Source organism: Ziziphus jujuba, chromosome 3 (assembly GCF_031755915.1).
Source record: "Ziziphus jujuba cultivar Dongzao chromosome 3, ASM3175591v1".
Classification (NCBI taxonomy): Eukaryota; Viridiplantae; Streptophyta; class Magnoliopsida; order Rosales; family Rhamnaceae; genus Ziziphus; species Ziziphus jujuba.
The window spans coordinates 18303681-18319406 of NC_083381.1; the positions used below are offsets into that span (position 1 = coordinate 18303681).

Here is a 15726-nt window from a genome sequence, read left to right on the forward strand (position 1 = left end):
TTGAGTCGTAATGATTTGTGATTTGTGCAATAAAATAATGGCAGGAAGTTATGGGGGCATTCTTTAAGAATTGCACGCTGCATTATGCAGCTTACAGGAACATTTTTCCATTGTGGGCTCTTGCTGAATACCGGAATTTAGTCGCATTTTCTTCTAATTAAACGAAGAACAAGCAAATTGTGGTTCCATTTAGTTATATGGTATGTTCATTTTCACTTTTTATTAAAAATACTCTTAGCACTGGTTGATGGCCGCGGATGCCAGCTGTTTGTCACCAGCCAACAGGATAATAATTTGTGGCTCATTGGCTCCTTGCAACTCGCATATTTTATCAAGTGGTGTTTGGGGAAAATGGACATACTTGCCCAAGGGAAAGGGGACTTAAATTATATATATATATATATATATATATGTATGTATGTAGTATTAATATTTTGTTTATATTATATGTCCTCAAAAACATATTCATGTAAATATGTATATAGTTATCAATACATTAATATTTAGTATATTTTTTTTAAATATATTAATAATGTATTATCATTAATTAATAGATTAAAAAATGAAAAAAATATGCAACAATTTTGTACACTAACAATATTAATAATATTCTTTAATACATGGAGTAATATTAATATAAAGTATGTGTCTATGATACAATATAATGATTTAGCCATCTTTCTCAATAATGATCCTCTCCATTAAAAGAAAAAAAACTGCTTACAATATTGTCGTCTTTTCTTTTTCATTTTATAAATTAATATCTTGACTCGATTATATTTAAAAGGTATAATTCATTTCTTTAAAAAAAAAAAAAAAAAAAAAAAAAGAAGAAGAAGAAGAAGAAGGTTCACTGTGGTCTCTAACTAGTAAAACCAAATTTATGTATTGTGTTACTTTTTTGGTAATATAATGTATCGTGTTACTTATATGCAGATCTAAGGGTAAATTTCACTCTTCCCCATACTAGTAGGTGTATTTTTACTTATATGGGATATTGATATTTTTGCATCCAAAACTACGTCGAGTTTAGCATATTGCATCATAAACAATTTTTTTTTTTTTTTTTTTGGGTATTTTGCACCCCTAACTTGCAGAAGCTTGCACCATTGGTTCCTTTTACATTTTTAGTCAAAATATTAAATAGAATTACACGTTCTGCACATATGTGCCTTAGATAAGGGCAACTTCCTCTCTTAATTCTGTTAAATGAAAATAATAATAATAATAATAAAAGGGAATTCCATTTACACCACAAAAATAATTAGACACACTACGTTTGACACACACTCCTATTAAATTTTATTTGTGCTTCATACTATTACTAAAATATCTCAATTTCACCTTTAAGAGCATGATATACATAAATTGGACAATATAAGTTTGTTTGCATCTGTATATTAAAGTATATATATTCCTCCGATTTGTACACTTCGAATTTATGTTTTCATTTGTTTTCAAAAACTTGTTATATATAACTTAAACGATATTGGTACGCTAGGTATATATACATATACCGAAGTGCATACATTCCTCTGGTTTGAAGTATGGGATAGAAGTGTTACTGTATATGGTGAAGTGCCTTGGATTGTTCCTTCAATGAAGTTCTGAAAAATTTTTATTTTTATAATGCTTGAATTTGTTGGCTGGATATCATGTAGAGAGTACTGAATGATTTATATTAATTATATATATATACACATATATTTTCTGGTTTCATGGTTTTTAACTTTTTGTATGTGTGATTCCCCATATTTTCTGAAATCCCAGTTGTCAAGAGCAAATTTGCAAGAGTCCTATTTTCTTGTTTGGCAATTGGCAAGCCAGAAAAAATCAACTTATAAAATAAAATAAAACATAGGAGGAGAAATATATGTCTGCTGGTTTAATTATTTGGGCAATGATTCACAATATCTATAGTTGTTCGTTCTCTTGAGAAATGACTTACAATATTTATAGTTGTGAGCTTATTATAAATTACGTATCTTTAATATATGTTTGGAAGTTACAATATTTGAGCTTGTTAGAGTTCAAATGTGAATTTCATTAATTTGCTCTGAGGACTTTATACATTCTGTGTTGGCTCCATGAAAAGCAAAAGATTCTTTAAGAAGTGCAATGTCAATGTTTTTTGTTTTGAACCTCTATAGATAGTAGGTTTGTTTTCATATAAGTTGCGATATTCATTTTGATCTTTAACATTTTACAATCAAGGCAAAATAAATTTTCATCCAAATTGGAGTTACATATATATATACGTTCCTACATTCACAATATATATATATATATATATATTTGCAAACATACACACACATATACATGCACATATACATCTAAACACATGTGTATAATCAATTTCACACTAACTACAAAATTCACTAAAAAATGACAACTTTTCAAATACACCACCATAGTTCACAAACAAAGTACCAATGGAAAGTTGAAGAGACGAGGAACACATTACTAATATCAATTACGCTCAATGCCGCCGGCATTGGTTGGGAAATAGCCGGGAAGTTTTAGCCAAAATCTCCTCCAATGTATCTCACAAAGAACTTGGAATTTGGAAAAATGGAGGCCATTTTTGATATTAGGGAATCGGAAACTAGGGGGAGGGACTGAGCTCATGACAGGAGGCTGCCGAAAAGCTGACCAACAAGAGAAACGCTAGCCACTGGCATTCGACTACTGATCACGGCACATCTGCCAATTAAACAGCCTAAAATTGGACAGCCAAGTTCATCTGGTCGTGAGCCACCATGCCGACCAGTGTGTGTTGCTGTTCGGCGGCAGGATCATTGTAACACCCCGTCCCGAATCGCACCGGAATCCGTGCACGTTGACCGAGGTTGACTGTTGACCGTTGACCGAAGGGGTCAAAGTTGACTTTTTGACTCGGTGGGAATTTCGAGTTGACCAGGGTACCGTGGCGAAGTGCATGACGCCTTGAGTTCGTAGACTAGTAGCACGTCGAAAACGGAGCTACGGTTTGAAAGTTATGGGCAAAACAAGTTGAAGTGTAAACTGTCTAAAAGGTGCCGGGAGTTGACTTTTTCTTGTGATGTAATTGTGAGTTGACTCTTGTATGGTTGTAAAGTACTCGTCGATACGAGTTCATAGACTAGCGGCACGCTTAAATCGGACATCCGGTTAAAAAGTTATGGACGTTTGAAGTTTACCAGATACCGTATTATTTTAATGTTTTTGGGTCGTGAACAGTGAAATGCCACGTGTCAGCTTCTGAGTGGTCCACGTGGCATGAACAGTGTCACGCAGGGTTTTAATTTTGAAAAACTCTCGGGGAAGAGAGAGAAAGAGAGAGAAGAGAGAGAAAGAGAGAGAGGAGAGAGAAAGAGAGAAAGAGGACCCGCCGGCCGCCGGTCATTTTCACGTTTTTCCGGCCTAGTTACTGTACACGCGCCGGCCAGCCAGATTGCCCACCTCATTTCCGGCAAAACCTCCAAATTTCACGGCGAACGGCCGCCGGACGCGCCCGGATCGGACGTCCGAAGTTTGGCGGCGATTTTTCCCCTCCACCGCCGGCCACCACGAATCGGCACTGTTCCGGCCATTTTCCGGCCACACGCGCCTGACAGCCTTGATCCTCTCCTCAAGTCCGGCCTACCCACCAAAAATCACGACCATCGGACCACCGACGCGCTGGGATCGGAGCGTTTTCCGGCGAGGGGTCGAAAATCTTCAAACGGTGATTTCTCCGCCGTCCGACCTCCGTTTTGCTCACCGTCGATCCCGTTGGATTGCTCTCCTCACGATCTACAAATCTGCAAAATTTCACAGCAAACGGCCACCGTCGGAAATTACTGTTCCGGCGACGGTTGCCGGTGACGTGGCGGCCCGCCGGAAATTACTGTTCCGGCGAGTACCCCGAAAATTCCGGCCAGCTCCAGTCCGCAGTGTTCGACCTCCTGAACCCAAATCCGACTTCCGTTTCCACCAATTCGCGACGGTTTGGGAGAATTGCGGAGCCGAAACCCGAAAAGCTTCCCGATAAAATTCCGACCCCGTCGGGTACGATCATCGGAAATTAAGACCGGATCTGTGATTAGCATCACTCGAGCTTCGATTCGGTATATAATTCGTAAATTTTAGTTATCGTTTGGTGTTCGCTCCCCGGGTACCCATTTGGGGATTACCCGAATAAAATATTAATATTTGTGGTTTTGGTACTGTGGATGTTTTAGGTGCACGTGCAAGTAGCGGAGTCGATCCTGCGGAGGATCTTGATTGAGATACGTGCATAAGGTGAGTGACCCACCTTCAAATTAATTTGGGGAATTTAATTGATGAATATATTATGTGTGAATTAAATATTTGGAATTTAATTTCTATGTGCCAAATATTTATTGGATTTATTGTAGAATTATTTATGAATTTATTGGATTTAAGAAAATGTGCATTTTATAAAAGTATGCCATGTGAAATTATTTTATGGATTTGAGGATTTTGAAATTGGTGTGGTTTTAATGGTAAATTGGGTATGATTTGATTTTCAAATATTTCAAGGAAAATATTTGGTTATGTTGGTGATTTCAATTTTTATGAAATATGCCCATAAAATATTATGGGATTTGATTATGATATTTCGAGAAATTATTTATGCTTGGAAAAAATGTGGATATTTGAATTGATGGATTTGGGAGTTGGTGGATTTGAAAATCATGGGATTTATGGTATTAATTATAAGGAAATTGTGGAGAATTTTCCGGTTCAAGCGGATGGATTATGCCCGCTATGTTTATGAAAAATGTGAAATTTGTTTTATAATTTAAATTGTGGATTTTATGATTTTTAGATGCACCGTGCACGTACTGGTGTTCTGATTATGTGATATGGTATATGTGATATGGATATTGTGCACACGGATATGATTAGCGCGCAGGTGGGTGTGAGTAGCGCGCGGTTGATATTATGAGGGTGTCCTGTGGATGCCATCGGAGAGGGCGGCCACCCCCCATTGGCCGGGACACCAGGTTAGCAGCGGCGCAGTGGGACGCCACGCGACCGTATGCCGGTTTCTTTCTATAACCTCCTGTCTGGCGGTACCTTGGGACGCTGGGTACTGTTGGCGCCACTGGTATATAGTGGGTGCATCAAATTATTTTCAGAACTGTGTTTTAAAAATAAAATGTTAATGAAAAATATAATTGTTACCGCTTCTGGTATTTAATTGATGTCTTGGTTTTCGGGAAATATGAATAAAGGGTTTTGTGAAAATGTTTTAAAAGGGGAACCTTTCCAACTGAGAGAATTGTAAGGGTTTTGAGAGACATTATTATTTCCAAATAATTATTATTTATATACCTATTACCGTGGTATGATAGTGTAGAGTAGTAGGGTCGCTCACTGAGATGATTAGCATCTCACACTCTTAAATTCCGTTCCTCTAGGTACCAGGTTGTCGGTGTTCACTCGGAGCGGACTTGATCTTCCTCGCTGTATTTGTTCGCGCAGTACCTTGTTCTTCTTTTACTGCAGTTGTAATATTTCGTTCACTTTTGCTGTATTCTGTATTTTGTAGTACTTCATAAAGCTCTGTATACTGTATGGGACACTTATGTATTTGTATTGCACTGGATTACTGTATTTTTATTTTGGAGTGCTGAAATTTGTGGAACCAGTTCGTCGTACTGTGGGAGGAATAAGGGAACAATTATAGAAGTGTGTTTTCAGTGCAGGAAATTTTGTGGTAAGTCCATCCCTTAGGGGAGGTTCTGCCGGATCTTCCACAGAAGGGTCCGGTAGGGTTTCCCTGGGATCAGGGCTTGTCTAGGGTTCCGGTGGGGAACTTTGGACGGGTCCTGACAATCATGGCCATGGCCTTTCACCCAGAGAGATGGAGAAAAGGGTGTTTTTTTTATGAGGAAGAGGAGAGTGCAAGAAGGAGAGGGAAAGAGAAAATGAAAAAGAAAAAGAAAAAGAGAAAGAAAAGAAAATAATATAAAATTTATTATTATCTTTTATGGTGACACATGGCACCAAACACATGGCACCATTAGTTGGTGACATGTGCCACTATCAGTTTGTGGCATGTGGCACCCACTAATTAGTGCCATGTGATACCCATCAGGACTCTTCTAACTATTCCCCTATCCAGTAAAGTCACTCGTAGAAAAATTAAATACGATTTTACAAACTCATAACTTTTCAATCGTAGATCTAATTTAAGTGTGCTACTAGTTTATAGATTTGTATCAACGAGCACTATCACATAACATATGAGTCATCATCAAAATCCTTATAGATAAAAAGTTAACTTCAAATTCGCCAATCAGTCCGAATCACATCTTGTTTTGACCATAACTTTCTATTGTTAGCTTCGATTTTGGCATATTACTAGTTTACGAACTCATGTCGACGAGTATCTTATCATGGTACGTTGATCAATATAAAATTCCTCTCACAGTAAAGGGGTCAACCATGAGAGCTACTTTGTCAACCTTAATAAAATCCAATCAAAATTTCAAATTCGGAGTATTTTATTTGGGTTGGGGTGTTACACATTACATAATTTTTTTAGTTGAAAAACTGTTCATAGTTTAATTTAATTTAATTAAAAATATTTAACAAAATTTTCAAGTATTCAAAATTAATTTTTACAAAATTATAAAAAAAAAAATTAATTTTTGCAAAAGGAACAAGGGTTTTTCATGTAATTTAATTTTATTAAGGGTATAAAGGGTCATTTAAATTTGCCATCAAAGAGTGTGGATAATTCATTAGAATCATACGGATATTTTTTGTATTTATTACAAACTCATATGGTGCAAATGAAACATTTTCTAAAAATATAGTTTTTTGCTAAAAATTTCCTAAAAATATAGTTACAAATCTATTTTAACATACTATTTTATCAAAATAAATTAAAGGGGACCCACATTAGAAAAACTCTGAAAAGTTTCCTAACTTAAAATCGGATAAATTTATATTTTTATTGTGAGGCCACTTAAAATAAATAACAAATATAAATAAATAAATAAATATATATATATATATATTGTTAAAAATAAAAAATTGGGTGGGGGAATAACCCAAATATTTCTTTGCCTAGATTTGAGTGGTAATTACCAACTTAGACTGGAGGACTAAAATTAAATATATATTGAAGTTAATATAAAAAGTAAAAAAACAAAAAAAAAAAAAAACAATTTGTCAGACTGCAAAATAAAGCAATTAAAGTTTACATAAATATAAAATTAATACATTATAAATAAATATACAATATAACATACATTTTTAATTTATAAATTATTTAAGTGATTGTGAAATAGGCTCTTTATAAAATAAAAAACAAAAAGATTAAATTTAACTGCATTTGCCTCACCACGCAAAAAAGCATATATTTATGCCAAGGCGTGTATGCCTTACCTCCTGAAATACGGGCTTCACAGGTATAATGTTCTAAATTTTAAACCTCAAAATGTGCCTCACCTCTAGACGTACCCTGAATTTTGCCTTTTAAAACAGTTCTTCAATGGTAAAAGATAATGCCCAAACTTTTGATGGTTGATTGCATCACTGAATTTGTTAATCTAATATACAGTACTAGAAAAAGATAAATTTACAGTGAAATTAAATTTTCCAAAATTTTGTAAATAAATTTGGCATGGTGGCATTACTCTGATGAATTTCTCATGCCCACTTTGTTTGCTAAACCTCATCTAGATTGACTATGACAACTTTGCATCAGCTATATTCGCAATTTTTTAATTTATATTTTAAAAACAAAATCTAGCAATTCCAAATCAGTGCTAGTCTGTACACGTTTATCTTTCTAGTACGTAGCTTATCTTTAAAATTCGATTAATGTGACCGCGTTTCAAATCCAGGTACTGATGGTGCTTAAAACTATCTGTCATTTTTCTTAATGAAGTCTTATTAAATATTTTACTAGTCCATCTGTTTGCATAAAAAATTATAAAATTTCCTATCGTCTTTACTTTTTGAGTTAAAATTAGCAACTGTGAATATGTAGAGAAAATTATCTTATATTTTCTTGTCTATTTTCTAGTTATATCACCACATACACACACACACACACATATATATATATATATATATATATATATATGTGGGAATTTTATAATGTAGATGTGGCATCTTAATTTTTATCGTGTAGATTTATGCGAATACAATAGTTTTTTAAGAAACTATAATTTTTTGTATGTAGTATTGACAATAATTTTTAAAAATTATTTTTTTTGTATATATTATTAATGATATTTTTTCAAAAATCATCGTTTTTTAGAACATCTACATAATAAAATAATACAGATATACACATCATAAAAACTATATATATATATATAGATCTCATTACACATTTACCAAGGAAATATAGATCTGAGTTACACTATTGTTACTTTTATACATTTTGCTACATTTGTTAAATTTTTATAAAATTATAAAAAATAGTGTGTGTCAATATATATGATTAATAAGATAGTAGAAAGTACAATTTTGAAGAAAAGTTGTCCAAGTGATATCGGTTAAGTTATTACGCCTCTTATACCTGCATCCATATGATAATATTTATAAGATTATGGGTTAGAGACGATGTCTTTTTCCCTTTTAAATTATAAATTGCTAGGATGATAACAAAAAAATGATGAAAAAAATATATTATTTGTTAAAAGATATACATCAGGATGTGCCATAACAGTTTAAAGCAGAGATATTCAGTTTTATCAATAATATAATATCATTTCATTTAAGAAAAAAAAAAAAAAAACAAAGCAAATAAATAATAATTCTTTTAAATGAGATAAGATTATATAAGTTGGACACAAATGAGATAGAAAAAATAGAATATGGAAGATCCCAATATGAAAAAATAATATTAAACAATAAATACAACCATGACGTCAAAAAAATAAAAAAATAAAAAGTGTACAAGTGTAGTTACTCTTTGGTCTTCATCAACATTAATTGCCCAATAATACAAGTTTTTGATAGAATATGATGGTCGTAGTTTCAACTAGAAGTGAACAGTTGGAGGGTTATTATTATTATTATTATTTATTTTTTTAAGAAGCAAACTTTTGTAATAGACATCAGGCTAGGACATAGGATAATTAATATGAAATATTAATAAAAGTCAAACGCAGTGAGTGGTGTACGATAGCTGGGTCTATATATAGTGCAGGAAGTGAATCGGATGTATATCAGAACCATATCTACGTGCGTAGGAGACGGTTGAATAGGTAGGATCTTAAAAACATCAAAATTCAGATTCATTTTCGCTTTTTTTTCATTCACTAGTTGCACCTGAGAATGAGGTCTTTTCGCAATCCCATTTAGAGCTGATAGCTATGCTAATACTCCTCAGATCGAATTAATCTTTCACAGGTATAAATAATATATATCTGTATATATATATATACGTAATTACCCTTCATTTGTGTTTATATTGTTTATATATATATATATATATATGTATATATATATGTGTGTGTGTGTGTGTGTGTGTGTGTGTGTGTGTGTGTGTGTGTGTAAAGTATACTTTTTATTGGAAGAAAGTTATGCAGAATAGCATATAAACTTTTATAAAAAATTTTAACAAATATTTTGGACATATGAACATCTTACATGCAGGCCTAGGTAGGTTCAGGACCAAAAGACTGTCCCTATATATATTACCCAATTCAAAGTAAGTATATAATTACGATTATAATAACATAATTTGGTTTTAATGAGGATGTTAAGTTAAGAACATCATACATATCTTCAACTTAACATTTATATTGGAATCTAATTATATATATATATATATATATACATATATATAATGACCAATAGATTTATTGAATTTTATCATGATCAAGGTTATGTCTAAATTTATATATTTATCTATTTTCTTGGAACCTTGTAATTATTTTCTGATTCACAAATCCTTTGATAGAATGTTTGACAATATTCAGATTTATTGAATTTTAGCTTTTTGATCTTGTTTTCTAAAATGATTTTGCCTTGTTATTGTTTAGGCTATCTCACTCTACAATATTCAGAATCCTTTTTATTTTTATTTATTTATTTATTGAATTTTAGCTTTTTGATCATGTTTTCTTAAGTCATTTTGCACAATTCTTGTTATTGTTTTAGCTATCTCACTCTTTGCATTTGTTTTTGTTGATACAATTTTGAAATAATCACCATGCACTCAAGCTAAAACAAAAAACCACTACAAAATTTAGATCAAATTAACCCAAAAAAAAAAAAATCAAAATAGTGGTATTTTCTCTTTTCTTTTTCTTTTCCATTTTCCTTCTCTTTGCATGTTTGAGTTTTTTTTTTTTTTCTTTTTTTTTAGTTGGACAAATTTGCATATTTGAGTTTGATTAATCATATAATAGGTTGACACTCTCAGAAAAAAGATTAAACAAATAAATTAGATCTTTGTAGCTAAGCAAATCTTTGAGATAGTTATAAGGAATAATAATAATAATAATAATAATTTTAGCATTAAATTGCTCAAAATATATAAGCTTCTATTTGTTAACGTATATGATAATTTTTTTTTTTTAAGTAAATATATGATAAAGGGTTCAATTGGTAAGGTATGTATATATTTGAAGATTATCTTTTCTAATTTGTAGGCATTTATACTATAAGCTACTAATTTTAAATGAAGATCTTAAAGGTTTTTATATGAAATTGTAATTTTTAAAATGTATTTTTAATTCTCCACGTAATTATTGGACTTTTTTTAAGGTGGTTCTGGAACTCTATTGGATTTAAAAGTATTTTTAATAAAGATATCAATTGTAAAAATTAATACCTATATAAGCAAAGTAGATACAATTCTAAAAGCGTTTTTGCTGATGATTTAGAAATTATTAAAGCGAATATTTATTTTAAATTTTTTGAAAATCAAATTTTACTTAAAAAGTAAATTCAATCTAAAAAGGAAAAAAATTTGTAAAATATGTAATTACCTATAACCATTAATATTTTTTTTTTTTGCATGATATAATTGGAGAATAATTTTTGAATTGATTGTACATTTATGTTACAAAAATATCAATTTTTAAATAATATATATAATAATCTACATTTACAATTGAAGATAGTCATATAGTGATTTATCTAATTTTTCCAATTTTGACAAAACTTGAGCAGGGTTGATTGTGTTAATTGGATGTTAACCCCACGGTTAACTTTTTATGTGGTAAGTTTCGATTTTGACTTCTATATTAATGTTGAATAAAGCTTGCTGACAAATTTCAAGCTATAGTTTAAAATTTATAATCAAAGTAGCTTTAAGAGAATTTAGTTAATTTACCAAAACAGTCCCACTTGGTTTCAAATTGAATGTTTTATTATAAATTCCATTATTTTATCTATTATATATGTCGGTTTCATATATATATATATATATATACAAATAAATGTATATCTTTATCAAAGTATTATTATTATTATTATTATTATTATTATCATCATCTTAAATCATATATAGACGTCTTTCAATATAAATTTTTTTAAAAAAAATCCCAAAATTTCTTCCCTAAGGTAAACAACTCGACAGCAACCCCTTTCTCTTCATGTGTTACCACACGAACCGGTTAAAGCTAGTGGATCTCATCTTTTCTGACGGTTATATCAGCGTAAAAATATGCCACTTATGCCTAAGTAGGACACCATGTTCACATGGTAATATGATGAATCATCATCCAAGCTGGTGTAATTACAAGGAATAACTGAGGGTAAAAAAGAGAGAAACATAAATAAGTACACATTGTTTATGACTTGATTTCGGACCTCATAACCGGTTAAACAATAACACATATATTATTATTTATATGTCAGATTAACGTGACAAATTAACATTTTTAAATTCACAACGCCACTTTGTATTTTTATTTATTTATTTATTTTTGTTTGCTATGCCATTATTCTTCTCAAACAGTTGCAGATACTCGATTATAAATATGTCTCGACAATGCCGACCTTTACCAATAAGAGTTTCCAGTAGTCCTCTTTTGCATTTTTTTATTTTTTATTTTTTATGGTTTTCAACTTACCATTTGTTTTTTTTTTTTTTTTTTTTTTTTTTTTTTTTGTGGTTTAAGTACCTTCATTGACATAGCCACAAATCAATCTACTTAATAATAATAATAATAATAATAATAATAATAATAATAATCCATCAATCAAACCATTAATTCCCTAATTTTTAATAATCCATTAATTCTCTAAATTTGCCCAGTAAATTAAAGAGTTTACATGCAATATTGATGTCTATTTCTTCATGTAGAAAATATTGGACGTTTCATAATTACCCTCGAGTTGTATTGATTTAAATTAATAAAAAAATCTGTATTGTGCGTGAATTTTTTAGAGGAAGAGAATCCATTAATAAATTGAAAGGGGGAGTGTAACCGTGCAGCTATATAGATGCAGACCAAAGAGAGAACTGGCAATGGAGGATCCAGTTCCGTAGTTGGAGAAGAAAGGTGTTTTACGCCGGTAGAGCAAGATATTTAATTAAAAAAAAAAAAAAAAGTTAACGGAAACTAAAAACGTTAAAATCCCAAGAACTGATCTACATTTTTAATCTAACATAATAATTAACGGCATTTATAGTTCTATTTTATTGATTATGTGAACCATATCAGAATATACGTTAGTAAACAATATATGCTGAATAATTTCTCGTGAATATAAATATATTATGTAGTGATAATAGAATTCTGTTACAACAACAGTATAGTTAAGTCTAATCTCTAATGCTATATTTATATAAAACCTCTTATAACAGTATAGTTAAGTCTAATCTCTAATGCTAGTCTTGGTTACAGAAAAGTTTATCTTTGGTTCATCTTTGGCTTTATCTGATGCCACATATCAATGCCACATATTAGAAGAGTTATGTAGTGTCTATCACCGATTGATTGCTTTTTTCTCAATATATGGTGATTCGAAAGAAAAAAAGTTAATCCATTATGTTGCTTTTGTACGTGCTTAGTTTGCGTTCTTCTGAATACGAAATAACTTGTACCAACCTGATTAATGAGCCTTGTTTCCTTTTCAAAAAAAAAAACAAAAAAAGAATGGTGAAAAAAAAAAAAGGATTAATGAGCATACCTAAGGTCGCTGAAGCATTAAAGGTTGGTTGATTTAATAGCACCACGTAGCAAATACTGATTGATTGATGTTTTATATTTTATGGTTATTACTTAATAAGGTGGTTACATTAACTTGTCACAATGTCGATTTTGGGGTAGACATTGTATTTAAATAAAAGCCACCTACTCTACTCAGACAAAAAAACAAATAATTAAAAAAAAAAAAAAGATCACCTATTATAAATTAAATGAAATATAGGAGTTGCTTTCGGCTTAGAAGTGACAACTGACAAGTGAGCGTGAGGTGGCAGAAAGCCAAAAAAAAATTTAAAAAAAAAGCGCGCCGCTGTTTTAGTTTGGGTTTTAATATGGAACCTACACTTTAAATCTTTTCAATTGAAGTAATTAATTTTTATTTTTGATTACAAATATGGGCTATAACAAAATAAAATTGTCAAAATTGTCAAATACGAGGCAAAACAAAAGGTCCAAAAATAAAATTAACCTAAATAATATCCAAAAAAAAAAAAAAAAAAAGAAAAGGAATGAGGTAACTTATATTATAAGAGTTAATTATGTAGGATCCATATTCAAATCTAATATATATAATTAGCTTAAAATTTTTGAAAATAAAATAAAAAATAAGACTAAAAAAGGTGTATTCAATTTAGAATTTCAACGATTTTAATAGTTTTTAAAAGTTTAGAAATATTTAATTTAAACTTTAGAAGAGTCCATACAAATCTAATAATATTCAATTTAAATTTTGATAGATTTTATAAAAATATATTAAAATTTAGATGTATTTAATTAGGATTTTATAAAAATTTTTTAAAATTTGATGGTATTTAAAAAGTTATTAATTTTAAAAATTTTTTAAAAATAACAGATTTTAATAAATTTAAAAAAATTTTAACAATCAAATTATTACTATAGATTCTTTTAAAATTAATTATATAAAGGCCTGCATTGAAATTGTAATTAAACTTAAAATTGAATGAATGAATTGCAGTTGTCTGCTGTAAACCCAGGACGTGCGGGTTAGATGGTGCTGTGAAAAGCGCAAAATTGAACTGCTTAGGCACGATGTTTGAATATTTTCAAGTAAATTATGAAAATAAATATAATATATAAATAATATAAATAATGTTTTAAAATAATATTTTTATTGATAATATTTAAAATAAATATTAAATTGATAAGATAATATCATGATAAATATCAATTTTTAAAATATTTATTAGGTATTATAAAATTTTTTAAAAATAAAATTATTTTAAAAGGTCAATTTTTCTTTTAAAAAAAGAAAACTTGGTAAAATACATAAATTAATTAATAATTATAAATATTCTTTTGATAACAATTTTAAAATTAGTTACAAATTTATATCACTTAAATTTAAACAATATACTTACCAATAAAAATGTTCTTATATTAGGAAGTTTTTTTTTTTTTCTTTTCCAACCAAAAATAGCATTGTATTAATTAATACAATGAGAGGGAATCATGCATAGAACCAAACATGCCCACATATACAGTTAACCTTTTAAAATTATTATTATTATTCTTGATACGGTAGGATGAATTTTATCACTCTCTTATTTCCCAATCAAATAAGAAGGGTAAATCTAAAATATATCACATTACTAAACAATTAGAATTATGCCGGTCCAGTGAAAATATGACTGGAGTCCTAATTATATTATATTTTTATATCTGAATATTAACATTTATTCTATATATTTTATTTTACAAAACGCCTAATGACAAGCCTATACATATTAGGGTCATGAAAAGCCTATATTAGGTATCGTGAATAATTTATTTTACACGCTATCTTGTATTTTCACAAAAAGTTCAAATTTTCTTCTCATTTTACCATTAAAAGGTCTTTGGTCAATACCATACTACACTGACACTCCAAGAACCTGATATTTCTTCCTTATTTTGCATACCTACAAGTTTTTTGACAGGCGAAAATGCAAGACAAGATATTTTGAGCCGAGGAGTAAACTTTAGAACATTGACGGCCTATGCTTTTTAGCTATTAATTATAATATAAAAAATATATATATATATATATATATTTGATAAATTAGGTAGGGAAGATGTTTTAATCACTAGGCTTTAAATCCAGAACTTGACAGGGATGGAGCTAGGATCTTGATCTTCGAGGGGCGAAGATTTGTTCAAAAAAAATTCACAATAAAAAATTTTAATATACAACATTTCATTATAGCAAAAAAAATAAAAAATAAAAAAAAAGTAAAAAATAAGTACACACACATTTTAAATTTAACAAAATATAAACTATGAAAAATATATAATTTTTTTTATAATGTTTTTTTTTTAATATAATGTTTCACCTCAATAATATATCTATTCATTAAAAAAAAAAACTTAAATAAAAATAGTACCTTTCATTATCTCAAAGGATAAATAAAAATAGTATCTTTCATTATCTAAAAGGATATTTACATTAATAGTTCTTAAATTATGTTCTCAGTTGCATTTCAGTCCACTAAATTTTGTTTGACACTTTTATCCCTAAATTAAGAGGAATGGTACATCACTGGGCCGCATAGAAATTTTCATCCAAAAACTTGACAAGATAGGCACATGGGTCTCACATGGCCCTTTT

General features: G+C 30.0%; 1 protein-coding gene and 1 long non-coding RNA gene across 2 annotated transcripts in view; both read left to right on the forward strand.

Annotated features, from left to right (window-relative positions):
• The window catches only part of LOC125419860 (beta-amyrin synthase 1-like), a 61133-nt gene extending 60758 nt beyond the window's left edge, over positions 1-375 (forward strand). Inside the window, exon 17 of the mRNA XM_060815372.1 lies at positions 45-375. Within this exon, the coding sequence (XP_060671355.1) occupies positions 45-161 (117 nt within the window). The 3' untranslated portion in view covers positions 162-375. The remainder of the gene's footprint in view (positions 1-44) is intronic.
• Positions 376-9139: 8764 nt separating this feature from the next.
• LOC112492272 (uncharacterized) lies at positions 9140-11313 on the forward strand. Its single transcript, XR_003056510.3, has 3 exons — positions 9140-9366; positions 9613-9667; positions 11137-11313. It is a non-coding gene; the product is annotated as an uncharacterized LOC112492272 (long non-coding RNA).
• The last annotated feature ends 4413 nt before the right edge of the window (positions 11314-15726 follow it).